The sequence below is a fragment of the Gymnoscopelus braueri genome (assembly GCF_963280865.1).
Source record: "Gymnoscopelus braueri genome assembly, chromosome: 9".
NCBI lineage: Eukaryota > Metazoa > Chordata > Actinopteri > Myctophiformes > Myctophidae > Gymnoscopelus > Gymnoscopelus braueri.
Genome location: NC_137610.1, coordinates 9801563 through 9814973, shown reverse-complemented (window position 1 = coordinate 9814973; position 13411 = coordinate 9801563). Strand labels below are relative to the sequence as shown.

Sequence of the window (13411 nt, the reverse complement as noted above, 5' to 3'; positions counted from 1 at the left end):
GAGATGCAGCCCCCTCTATTGCCCCAACTATTTATTGCCCACATAACAAACTCATGTCGCTTCTTTTGGTCTTGTTTTCATAGACCTAGTTGCTTATTTCTCTCGCAAAAAATTGGCAACACTGGCTGCATCCTCACTACACATCATTGTCCTCTCAGCCGGCGGCTGTAGGGTCTGTCTGTCTGTCACGAGCCTCGTCTCCTCCGGGACTCTAGTCTCTCTACCTGTGTTGCTAGTTATGCATTGATTTCTTTATATTCATATATATATATGTTTTTAGTAGTTTTCTGCAGTTGGATGGGAGGGTCAGAGTTCGTGACCTTTTTTTTCTTCCTCAAAACATGATTATGCGCATGCGTAGTTTGAGGGGAGCAAGGTGTTGCACAGAAAAGTGTGACCTATATCGAATGTGGTGGCGGTGCCAAGGGGTCAGACCCGGTCAGGCTTGCAGCACTCGTAGCGAGCAGGTTTTCCATCTGGACAGAAACACAGAATCTGTCCGACTGATTGATCTGCTACAGTTCTCTTGCACTTAAATGAGGCAGTGGTGCCAGATTTTGTGAGAGAAATAAGCAATCAGGTCTAGGAAAACAAGCCCAAAAGAAGCAACTAGGCCACTACTAACCCTATAATGTCTGTGATCAATACATTTCATGTATTCCAAATACACAGCCATAGATCGGTCCTATTCTCGCCCGGTTAGCAGACTGATCTGGGCGGCATAAATCTTCTCCGGGCTGCGTATTCACCCAATAATTAATTCCTAAGACTTGGAGTCAGATATTGTCCTCTAGTTTAATATCCATTTGAATGGTCTGAATTGAAGAGGACTGGAACTGTATTCAATCTTGAAAGGTTCCAGGAAAATGTTGCAGAATGGTCCATGATGATGTTCTGTCCTGATGATCTGATCAAAAGAAAGATCAAATTTGCATGAGGTAGATCTACCAACTACAAAAATAAGGGGTGATGATAATTGTGATCAACAACATTACATTAGTTTGGTTGATTCCACTGAGTTATCAAAGACGTCTCTATTTTTGGGCGGTGTAGCCGCCCCTATAAGTGGGGTTGGGACACCTCATTAGTACACCCTTCGCTGTACTGTGATTGGCTCATAATTAGTACACCCCTAGCATTAGTACACCCCTAGCTGTACTGTGATTGGCTGACTCTATTGGCTGACTATTCAGCACTGTGATTGGCTAGCGAGACACATGATGAAACTAATTGAAACTGTTCGCCTCCCGCTTGGGACAATACTTTTTCAAACAACCGCAGACTATTTTTTTCGCCGATAAAGTATAGTTTTGGACCATGACGGAGGCGCGCCGACTCAGCAGACCTTGAGGCCGAGGAGTCGCGCCCGAGCGCCTCCAGGCGCGAGTGCCCGCGACGACCGGCCGATGGTCTGCTAGTCGACTAAGCGCTGTCCGAGTTATGTACCGATAGGCACAGAATCGTAAATAATATTGGTGGGGACTGCGTTTGCCCCAACTGCCACTCACTGCACTAACTTAGCCCGCCAGTCCCGCCCCCTTGTGCCTTCAACGGCATGGTAGAACAGGGTTCGCTTCCATAACACCTCAACAGTGCCACAGGCTGATCACCTCCAAGCCACACCCCATTGATGAAGTAACCTGTTCAAAAGTAGCCCAGACCAAGTATTAAGTGCATAAATCAACATACTTTTCAGATTATTTGTATTATAAATCCTTTTTGAGTGGTCTTATGTAATATTCTAATATTTTGCTATATATATATAGCTTTCATGAGATATATGTCATAACCATCAAGAAAACTAAAACGGTTTGAAATATTTCACTTTATGCAGAATTAATCTATAATATATTAAAGTTTCACTTTTTAAATTATATTACGGAAGAAAATGAACGTTTCCACAATATTTTTAAGAAGCATCTCTATATAGATTATATATTTTAGTTTTGTGTGTGTGTGTGTGTGTGTGTGTGTGTGTGTGTGTGTGTGTGTGTGTGTGTGTGTGTGTGTGTGTGTGTGTGTGTGTGTGTGTGTGTGTGTGTGTGTGTGTGTGTGTGTGTGTGTGTGTGTGTGTGTGTGTGTGTGTGTGTGTGTGTGTGCTGTACCACACTGTTGTGATGTAAAGAGAGCTGAGCCAGAAGGCAAAGCTCTCAAAATTACCGGTCAGTCTTCGCTTGTACTCCCACCTACTGTCATGAAGTGTGGGTCATGACCAAAATAATAAGAAATTAGTTTTCTCAGATGGATGGCTGGCATCTCCCTTAGATATAGGGTGAGAAGTTCAGTCTCTTGGGAGAGTAGAACTGCTGCTTCACGCCAGTTAAGGTGGTTTGGGCGTCTAAATTAGTATGGATGCTTCCTGAGCATCTCCCAAGGGAGGCACTCTGGGCACATCCCACTGGGAGGAGAAACCAGGGCAGACCAAGGACGAGTTGGGGGGATTATATCTCCATGCTGGCTTTGGAATGCCTCGGAATCCCCCGGTATGAAGTGGCTAATGTTGCCCAGGAAAGGGAAGTCTGGAGCTCTCTGCTGGAACTGTTGCACTGTGACCAGATTCAGGATAAGAGGTTGAAGAAGACTAGATTAGTCAATACAGAAAATACAGTGCCATTGACCCCTGGTGGCCACGGGGAAACAAAGCACTAATCCCATGTCATTTATTTGCATAAACTTTTTACAAATTTGTTGAGACATATTCATTCATATATTCATTGTTGTTGATATACTGTGGATATATTAATTCAGAGACCCATTGCAGATATTTATTGCCAGTATCCTAACTTATCTTATTTATTTACTTTTTTTTAACTTTTAACTGTGCTGTGCCTTTCCTGAATTTCAACACTGCTGTCGCTTTGACACATGAATTTGCCTATGGGGGTCCATCAAGATTAGTCTTTTCTTAAGACCTGCTCAAGTGTGGAATGTCTGAGTTGGGGCTACAGCTGGTTCCTCAATTTCAGATCAGTAGGTTAACATAAACTTCAGATCAGTACATTGACATAATATAATATTAGTTAGAATAGTAATTTATCTTTGCCTCCATTACCACCCCTCTCCTAAGCCAGCCTATTTGTGGACAGTTTCATACAAAACACCCTTCCTACTATATTACCAACGTTTTTGACCAGTAAAAACCCAAATGTACATTTCAGGTTATGACTTCATAGTTGCGTGTTTGACCAAAGTGCTTGATCCTTCAATCTTAACTGGTATCCCCAAATGTGTGTGTGATTGTTCAGAATCAGTACATTGGCGTCATTTCTTAAAAAGCTAGTGGGTGCCAAAGCCTAATTTAAAATAGCTGGTTGCACACTCCGACATGCCAGCAGTTTTTTGATTGATTGAATACTTTATTAGTAAGAAATGTAAACAGCACAAGGTACAGTCAGACAAAGTCTGACTAAAGTCAGAAATAAGTCAGGGTAAAAGGATAACACAAAAAGTGTATGTATTCAATTCATCAGTTTAGCTTTGACATTACAACTTGAGTATCATAACAAAGAACCCCATTTGCTTACTGTTTGGCCAACTTTACACAATATTATGTTTGGGAATGCACCAGCATATAAGCAGATAATACAGATATTCCTGATATGAGTAAGATACTGTATGCATACATACATACGGCACATGGTGGAAGCAAACCTTTGCTGCCATTTATAGAATACCCCCCCATCCCGCCCATAAATGTAATGAATCTAGGTATTGTTCTGTACCTGTACATAAGTCTCCAAAACTCGTATCACAACTCGTATCACTGTAAGTGAGACATTCATGGGTGTGCTACGTGGCGATGTTCTGAGAAATGCTACAGTAGTTATTAATCACCAATTCCAAAACTTCAAGAGAAATTACTTTCTTGTAAATCGGGTTGTTTTCAAAATGTGTAGTATAACTGCTCAAAAACAAACACCAAAAAATCACAGACTGACAAAAAGCATCGTGTTGGTGTTCATGTACTGGACTTTATTGACAGTAAAGCAATAGCTGTGTACAATATTCATGAATACCTTACAACATGATCTAAATCCATTGCCTTTTACTTGTGAGCACTAAATTAATTGTTGGAAAAAGTTCATTTTCAATTATTACTTTATTTCTAGTTGCCAATTTTCAGACAGGCTAAAATTAAGTTTCATTTTTTTTAACTGGAAACAGACCACATTCTTACTGCAACTCAATATTTGTGAGCAAGACATAGCACACAAATATTAGCCCACCCCCAACAGTTACATTACACAAACAGGATACAGAGCAGTCCAATTAAAACATGCCATTCTAGTTCTTTAAGTATTAACACGTAAACCATATGAAGCTTCGTCTGGAAAACAGCTTTCATAGATTTATTGGGTAATCAGGCTAGGATTAAATCAATATCAATAGCAATTTATCTTTGCCTCCATTACCACCCCTCTCCTAAGCCAGCCTATTTGTGGACAGTTTCATACAAAACACCCTTCCTACTATATTACCAACGTTTTTGACCAGTAAAAACCCAAATGTACATTTCAGGTTATGACTTCATAGTTGCGTGTTTGACCAAAGTGCTTGATCCTTCAATCTTAACTGGTATCCCCAAATGTGTGTGTGATTGTTCAGAATCAGTACATTGGCGTCATTTCTTAAAAAGCTAGTGGGTGCCAAAGCCTAATTTAAAATAGCTGGTTGCACACTCCGACATGCCAGCAGTTTTTTGATTGATTGAATACTTTATTAGTAAGAAATGTAAACAGCACAAGGTACAGTCAGACAAAGTCTGACTAAAGTCAGAAATAAGTCAGGGTAAAAGGATAACACAAAAAGTGTATGTATTCAATTCATCAGTTTAGCTTTGACATTACAACTTGAGTATCATAACAAAGAACCCCATTTGCTTACTGTTTGGCCAACTTTACACAATATTATGTTTGGGAATGCACCAGCATATAAGCAGATAATACAGATATTCCTGATATGAGTAAGATACTGTATGCATACATACATACGGCACATGGTGGAAGCAAACCTTTGCTGCCATTTATAGAATACCCCCCCATCCCGCCCATAAATGTAATGAATCTAGGTATTGTTCTGTACCTGTACATAAGTCTCCAAAACTCGTATCACAACTCGTATCACTGTAAGTGAGACATTCATGGGTGTGCTACGTGGCGATGTTCTGAGAAATGCTACAGTAGTTATTAATCACCAATTCCAAAACTTCAAGAGAAATTACTTTCTTGTAAATCGGGTTGTTTTCAAAATGTGTAGTATAACTGCTCAAAAACAAACACCAAAAAATCACAGACTGACAAAAAGCATCGTGTTGGTGTTCATGTACTGGACTTTATTGACAGTAAAGCAATAGCTGTGTACAATATTCATGAATACCTTACAACATGATCTAAATCCATTGCCTTTTACTTGTGAGCACTAAATTAATTGTTGGAAAAAGTTCATTTTCAATTATTACTTTATTTCTAGTTGCCAATTTTCAGACAGGCTAAAATTAAGTTTCATTTTTTTTAACTGGAAACAGACCACATTCTTACTGCAACTCAATATTTGTGAGCAAGACATAGCACACAAATATTAGCCCACCCCCAACAGTTACATTACACAAACAGGATACAGAGCAGTCCAATTAAAACATGCCATTCTAGTTCTTTAAGTATTAACACGTAAACCATATGAAGCTTCGTCTGGAAAACAGCTTTCATAGATTTATTGGGTAATCAGGCTAGGATTAAATCAATATCAATAGCAATTTATCTTTGCCTCCATTACCACCCCTCTCCTAAGCCAGCCTATTTGTGGACAGTTTCATACAAAACACCCTTCCTACTATATTACCAACGTTTTTGACCAGTAAAAACCCAAATGTACATTTCAGGTTATGACTTCATAGTTGCGTGTTTGACCAAAGTGCTTGATCCTTCAATCTTAACTGGTATCCCCAAATGTGTGTGTGATTGTTCAGAATCAGTACATTGGCGTCATTTCTTAAAAAGCTAGTGGGTGCCAAAGCCTAATTTAAAATAGCTGGTTGCACACTCCGACATGCCAGCAGTTTTTTGATTGATTGAATACTTTATTAGTAAGAAATGTAAACAGCACAAGGTACAGTCAGACAAAGTCTGACTAAAGTCAGAAATAAGTCAGGGTAAAAGGATAACACAAAAAGTGTATGTATTCAATTCATCAGTTTAGCTTTGACATTACAACTTGAGTATCATAACAAAGAACCCCATTTGCTTACTGTTTGGCCAACTTTACACAATATTGTGTTTGGGAATGCACCAGCATATAAGCAGATAATACAGATATTCCTGATATGAGTAAGATACTGTATGCATACATACATACGGCACATGGTGGAAGCAAACCTTTGCTGCCATTTATAGAATACCCCCCCATCCCGCCCATAAATGTAATGAATCTAGGTATTGTTCTGTACCTGTACATAAGTCTCCAAAACTCGTATCACAACTCGTATCACTGTAAGTGAGACATTCATGGGTGTGCTACGTGGCGATGTTCTGAGAAATGCTACAGTAGTTATTAATCACCAATTCCAAAACTTCAAGAGAAATTACTTTCTTGTAAATCGGGTTGTTTTCAAAATGTGTAGTATAACTGCTCAAAAACAAACACCAAAAAATCACAGACTGACAAAAAGCATCGTGTTGGTGTTCATGTACTGGACTTTATTGACAGTAAAGCAATAGCTGTGTACAATATTCATGAATACCTTACAACATGATCTAAATCCATTGCCTTTTACTTGTGAGCACTAAATTAATTGTTGGAAAAAGTTCATTTTCAATTATTACTTTATTTCTAGTTGCCAATTTTCAGACAGGCTAAAATTAAGTTTCATTTTTTTTAACTGGAAACAGACCACATTCTTACTGCAACTCAATATTTGTGAGCAAGACATAGCACACAAATATTAGCCCACCCCCAACAGTTACATTACACAAACAGGATACAGAGCAGTCCAATTAAAACATGCCATTCTAGTTCTTTAAGTATTAACACGTAAACCATATGAAGCTTCGTCTGGAAAACAGCTTTCATAGATTTATTGGGTAATCAGGCTAGGATTAAATCAATACTTCTGTATTTGCTTGGGCTCTAGGATCTCAACAGATTTCATAACATCCCAACATAAGAAAACAAAAACAAGCCCATCTAACTAAGAGGTAGAAACACAGGCAACTTTGAAACGTTACGGCAGCACACCAATTGTAATATTTGTAACCATTCAGCATTAGAAAGGGAGGTTAAATCTACAGCTTGGGTATTTTTAGGAGGAGAGGGTCCCACAAACATGGAAGATGCTCATCATTGGCGACAGATACTATGAATAGCACTTTAAACTATCCTTTACAAAATTTTAACAAAGCATGAGTTGACCTTTCAAACGCACCTGAACTCCTTGTGAAATGTCTTTTTATACTTTTCAGTTGAGTGGAACTATCACGTTTGGAACATATCAAAGGATTATTTGGATGTTGTGGTAGAATATTCCCCAAAATATATTGCCATCAAATTTGTCTTAAGTACAAAACCCTACTTTCTACAACCCCTGTGAAGTATTTCACTGGCAGTGGTTTCATTTAGCTACTGCTGTGTTGAAGCAGCACTTGTACTGAAGGTAATCCACATATGGTAAATATGATGAAAAACTTTCCAAGCATCCAAAACTAAGCACATCGTTGATGACAACTGGTGAACAGCATTGTCAGGCATTTAATAGCATTATAATTAGTCTTAGAAAAAAACGCTTCCTATTAGCAAGGGCCAAATCCTTATTGAATTAAAGGCAAGAAAAGCCATACAATGAAAAAATGGTTACAAAAACAAACAAAGCAAAAGTCAAACAAAAGAAATCCAATATGTTTGAGCCAGTCCACTCTTGGAATCATTGAGCCAATCAGGACAGAGACTCAGTTAAATCATTTAAGCAAATAAGAGTAAATGCTGCTTCTAAGCTTATCATATAGGAGGCTTTATGTATGGATGGTCAAAAGAAACACACCAAGGCCTTAAACGTACGTGGTTTTACGTATACAAGACGCACACAAGCAGCTAAGGTAGTGGTTAACTTATGCCTACGTTTTAATATGAGGGAAAGGGCATGTGGAATAGTTAGGTAGTCAAATGTAAAGAGGTGGATTCTTCTACACTATGATGCCCGTTTCGGCCTGCTCGATTCTTCAGTCCGCCTCGTCTTCAGACTCCTCCTCCTCGGCTGTTTCTAGCCACGTTAGCCATTGGTTCACCTGATGGACAAGAAAATAACATAATATATCATATACCGTAATGTTTTTTTTTTACATCTGGGCACAAGCTTATTTCAATGCCTGAATAACTTACTCCAGAGTAGCCAATGAATTAACTCATTCAGTGCCACATGACGTCTAAGACGTCACGAAAAGACGTCATAAAAAATAAAAAATAAAAAAACAAATCTAATTTTTTTTAAAACATGTTCGGAACCCAAGATATGATGATTTGAAGATTTGCTGCTCCATTCACTTCTTGTTTAACTTTTTACTGAAAAAGGCTGTATCTCGGCTCCTAAGCACTTTTTTTTACAATTAATTTTGGTTGTGGCTACTCAGAACCAAAATTCCATAAATAAGCATGGCACTGGAAGAGTTAATTAATAATTGAGTCGTTATGCCAAATAATTCCTCCCACTGCCGCGGTGGTGGGCATGGTACTTTACCACTACGCTACCTGAGTGCCTGAGGGTTCACTTCTTACCGAGCCCGGTGTATCTGAGAGCATGTTAGCGGCCAGCTCCACTTAGAGCAATTATTAACAAGGGAACTCGGAAACATGCATAACTGAAGAATGTTGATTTCTTAGCTAGTAATGCAGTAATTCCCCAGCTTTGTTGGTGGTGTTGTAGCTATCACTCAATGCACAATGTCATTGTGGGCCTCCCTCCCTTTCATTCACCCTCTGGAGTCCAGTGTAACGCACCTTTGGGAACTGATGTTTTCTTTCTGTCCAATCCAGATTTAAGTATAACACCCCTCCAGTCGTTGCAGGCCGATAATGTGCCTTTCTTTGGTACTTTAAACAATCATTCCTTTGTGCCAGCAATGTCGTTTTCACAAGGGTGAAAAAGCAATGCCTTGCAACCATCACAGTTTTGTGGAGGCAAACAGCAATGTAGTTTTCACAAGGGTGAAATACCAATGCCTAGGGACTTTCAAGTCCTCCACACAACATGAATGACAGTGAATTAGGGAAAATAGTCTACAATTATGAAATATGTGGCTGATGTTGGAAATGGACAATGAAACATATGGGACTGGTTTGGTCCTTAACTGGGGCAGGAATCTAAGCTTTTTAAAATGTACCTGACCTATATGTTCCAATTTCACCATTTAGCAAAACACATATATCATATTTTTTTATACATTGTATCTGTGGCCAATCAGTTTCACTACCTCATCCAATAACGTTGGCCAGATAATAACAGTCCGTTCTTCAAATCCTTTTACAATAAGAAAACTAAGGACTTTACCTGGAACAAAGCTTTTCCTTTTCCAGGGAATTCTTGGGTTATGTCTTCTTTCCATAAGAGGAAGGCTTCTTCTTCAATGATCTCCATGTCGTAGAAGTGGACATAGAAGCGCAGGAGCATACCTGAACAGAAATAGGCAGACGTCAAGACACCATTTCAAGGATATCAAAGACACAATTTTGCCATTCCCCCCCCCAAAAAAAGAGTAGGTCACCCAAAATGAAGGTATCCATTCAGTATTGGTACCACCACAGCAGGAATGCTACAAACACTGATGCAGAAAATCTCAATATACAGACAGTATGTAGCTCTATGTCTCTCAATGTAGCTAAAGGGACAATATTTAGAAATGGTGTAGTTTGTTTTATCCACTAACCCATTAACACTTTACCTGCCAATCACGAGTATAACCGTTGATGAAAAATACACCCGTTTACTGCCAAAAAAATCCATCCACGAGTATAACCGTTTTTTTTTCTCTTCAATTTATCCACACAGAACCAGAGATATCACGATCCAAAGATTTCTAGCTCCATTCACTCCTTGGTTAACTTATTACTTTAAAATCCTGTATCTCGGCTCCTGTGTAAAAACAATTTAAACACTGGCACTGGGGGAAGTAAAATAAAAAAAACCCTCTGGCAGGGAATGTGTTAAGACCGGGAACACATCTGTGTCATTTTAAGATTTATTTGGCTATTCAAAAATAGCAGATATACAATGAAATTGTAGATCTGCTATTTTAGAAAAATCATGAAAATCTTTTAACTCTTTGACTGCCAGAGTATTTTCATAAAGTACTCCCCCAGTGCCAGCAATTTTCGTGTTTTTTTTTTTTTATATTTTGCATTTTTCTCATGAAAATAATTTAAGGACACATAATGTAAAGACCCAGCACAAATCCGCCACCAGAGAGCAGCACATGACAGCGTGATCATGTCGTTGGGTCTCTCTCACCCTTCTTCATAGATTAGACAAGGAAAAACATGAAAACGGATGTGACGTCACCCAGATTGTTTTGATCAGCGAAAATTACGTTGTGATATACGACGGCGATGACTGATCGTCACCCAGACCATAGATTATAGAAGAGAAGCTGTCCGTTTGTCCGTTATACCGTGTGAAAACCCGTTTATTTACCTATTTTGGACGAAAATGACTGGGGAAAAAAATCAAAAACCGGAAACGGAATCCAGGCCATGAAACCGGATGCAGATGTCCGTGAAGTAAGTGGAACTCGAGAATAACATTGAATATTAAGCAGCATAGCGCAATCAGAGATTAAACAATGAACGCGCGTCCAGCGCGTCGAGCGCGTCGACGGCCAACTGGACAAAGTAGCACTTGACGCGTTATCGCGTCGTCCGCAGTCAAAGAGTTAATATCTATTTTTTTCAAAGCGAAATTGTGTTCCAGGGACCCCCCAGAAGCAAATATTTGAGTTACAAATGTTCACTTTAAAAAGTATATGTCCAAAGATTTGCACACATTTTCACAATTTTTCCAAAAATAGCAGATCTGCAAGCTCATACTTGGTGCCGCGCTATGAGCTTGTATATCTGCTATTTTTGAATAGCCAAATAAATCTAAAAATGACAGACACGTTCCCGGATTGAATGGGTTAACACAGATCATTTGGGGCCATAACCTGCTACTAAGATCCAAAAAGGGACAATTGAACCAAATCCAACAATCACAGACTCAGAGTTTTTTCATCTTCAGAAGAAACGAGTGACTCACAGATGTGTGGTGCTGTACATTACCTTTGGGGAAGCTGCTGGCATTGCAGTGCACCTGCAGCGCATAGAGCGCGCTGACCTGCAGCTGGGTGTGGTCGTGCAGGAACTTCTGCATGACCGGCTTGAAAGACAGCAGCAGCTGCTTCTCCTGCTCCAGCTGCTCCTTGGAGGGTGCTGCCAGCTGGTCATCGCTCTCAGTCAAACACAGCTCCAGGGTTATGTACTGGAGGAAACTGGAGGGAAAGAAACAGAGCGAGAGAATTCAGCGGAGGGGATAAGAGTGGCCGCCTCCGTCAAACGCCTCCCGCCCCAACACTCCCTGCCGACAGGTCCTGCCCCAGCCCGCTGGAGTACGTGCGGTGATGCAGAGACAAATATCAGCCAATTGTGTTTGTATCTAGATGCTCGACAAAGCCGGATGCACCGCGGTTGAATGCGAACCCCTTAAGACTCTGCGGCGGTGGGCAGGTACTTTACCACTGCGCCAGTTGAGCACACGTTTTTGTTCACACAACGCCCCGTTTTGGCCGCACCAGAATCATTATTTGCACTCGCACAAATGCTCCCAATTATATTTTGAGGTCACACAGATTTTGGGAATATTTGTGACTAAAATGGTCGCCATTTCAAGCCCTGCCATAAAAAGAAGAAAAAAGAAAAAGGTACCTGGTCATGAGGATGTTGACAAATCCCTTGTCGGTGTGAAGCTTGGGGGAGATGTTGTCTTTGATCCACTTGTAGATGGACTGGGGAGACGGGTCTGCCTTGATCTGCTTCAATAACTCCTTCTCCAACTTGAGCAGGGGAAACAGGAAACTCAAGCCCTTCCCCTCCAGGATCTCCAGCATACGGTCCTTGTTTTGGTCAATTTCTAATAGAAAGAAGGTTTACATACACATTATATATGTGTGTGTTTGTGTGGTATTGAACCGTTTGGTACAAGGTGTTCCGTTTAGTAGGCACTACGAACCGAACGCAGCAAAAAAAAAGAAAGAAAATCTACTTCAAACGATAGGCTCTGCAATGGCACAGAGGCACAATGTGTGTGCGCAAGAGTCAGAGAGGGCGAGAGAAAGATAACAGACACAGAGACCCTGTTGCAATGTCCATCATACTTAAAACAAGTTATTTTGTCAATAGCGCACTGCCCCTTTCCTGGGGTGCGTCTCAGGTTCTTATTCTGATCGGTCCTATCTCCTAATCTCACTAGATAGATTCTGCTGACCACTGCTCTACTGCTGACCACTGCTCTAAACATGTAGTGTTTTTTCTGTGCTTTGCAACCTGCTATTAAAATAAAAAAGGCTCCAATCATCCGAGTTGCTCCAAGGCCTTCTATATTCATGTAGTGTTGTTGATAGTGAGAATAAACACAGAGGCACCCGGGAGGAAGTGGACTAAGAAAGGGGAGGAGCCAAACCGAGTTCCTGTTTCTACAAAAAAAAAGTAGGTGGTGCCCCCCAGACTAAAAACATTTACCGAATGGGTTCCCAGATTGCCTACATCCTAACTCATAGAGGAAGATGAAGTCGGTCGGCCATTTTGATACTCGTGTCCAGTCTCTTATGCCTGCTCTGAGGAGGTAGGATGTAGGAAACCCAAGTGCATGCCATCAGGAAGACTATCCAAGCAGAACAGCATGTTGTGAGGTGTGATTACCCGCCCCTCCAGCTGGCAATATAACGCCCCTACAAGGGACGGGCGTGTCAGCTGTGGGTGGGGATTTTCCTGCTCATATGCAGGCATACACACCTCTCTAGTTCGTAAATAATCCTTCTAAGTATTTTGAATGAACTTGTGTCGCAAGTTGTCCAAATAAATACAGATAAGTTGGATGAGATATTGACATACCGGGTAGCATCTTCTGCATGTTGACCTTGCTCTGCTGGAAGAGGTCAGTGAGCCACTCACGGTCCTTGAGCTTGGCGGTCTGCTGGAGGCAGAGCAGGAACAGGGGGAAGTGCGTGCCGTTTTCCAGTGGGTGGGCGAGCTCTGCGATGCTCACCAGCTCTGCTATGACGGCCCGTGCCGCAAACTGGGCCAGGTAGGACTTCACCAGCGGCACATCCACCTCGATCTTGGGACACTGGTCCAGCACATTGAGGAAAGCCTATTGGGGGGGGGGGGGTGCACACAAGGG

General features: G+C 40.8%; 1 protein-coding gene across 1 annotated transcript in view; it reads right to left on the bottom strand.

Moving 5' to 3' along the window:
- Nucleotides 1-7299: 7299 nt before the first annotated feature.
- eif4g2b (eukaryotic translation initiation factor 4, gamma 2b) overlaps nt 7300-13411 on the bottom strand; it is a gene marked incomplete at its 5' end in the record, with an annotated part of 30264 nt that continues 24152 nt past the window's right edge. The window contains 5 exons of the mRNA XM_080438017.1: nt 7300-8273; nt 9533-9654; nt 11296-11504; nt 11938-12142; nt 13123-13381. Coding sequence (XP_080294143.1) covers nt 8208-8273; nt 9533-9654; nt 11296-11504; nt 11938-12142; nt 13123-13381 — 861 coding nt within the window. The 3' untranslated portion in view covers nt 7300-8207. The remainder of the gene's footprint in view (nt 8274-9532; nt 9655-11295; nt 11505-11937; nt 12143-13122; nt 13382-13411) is intronic.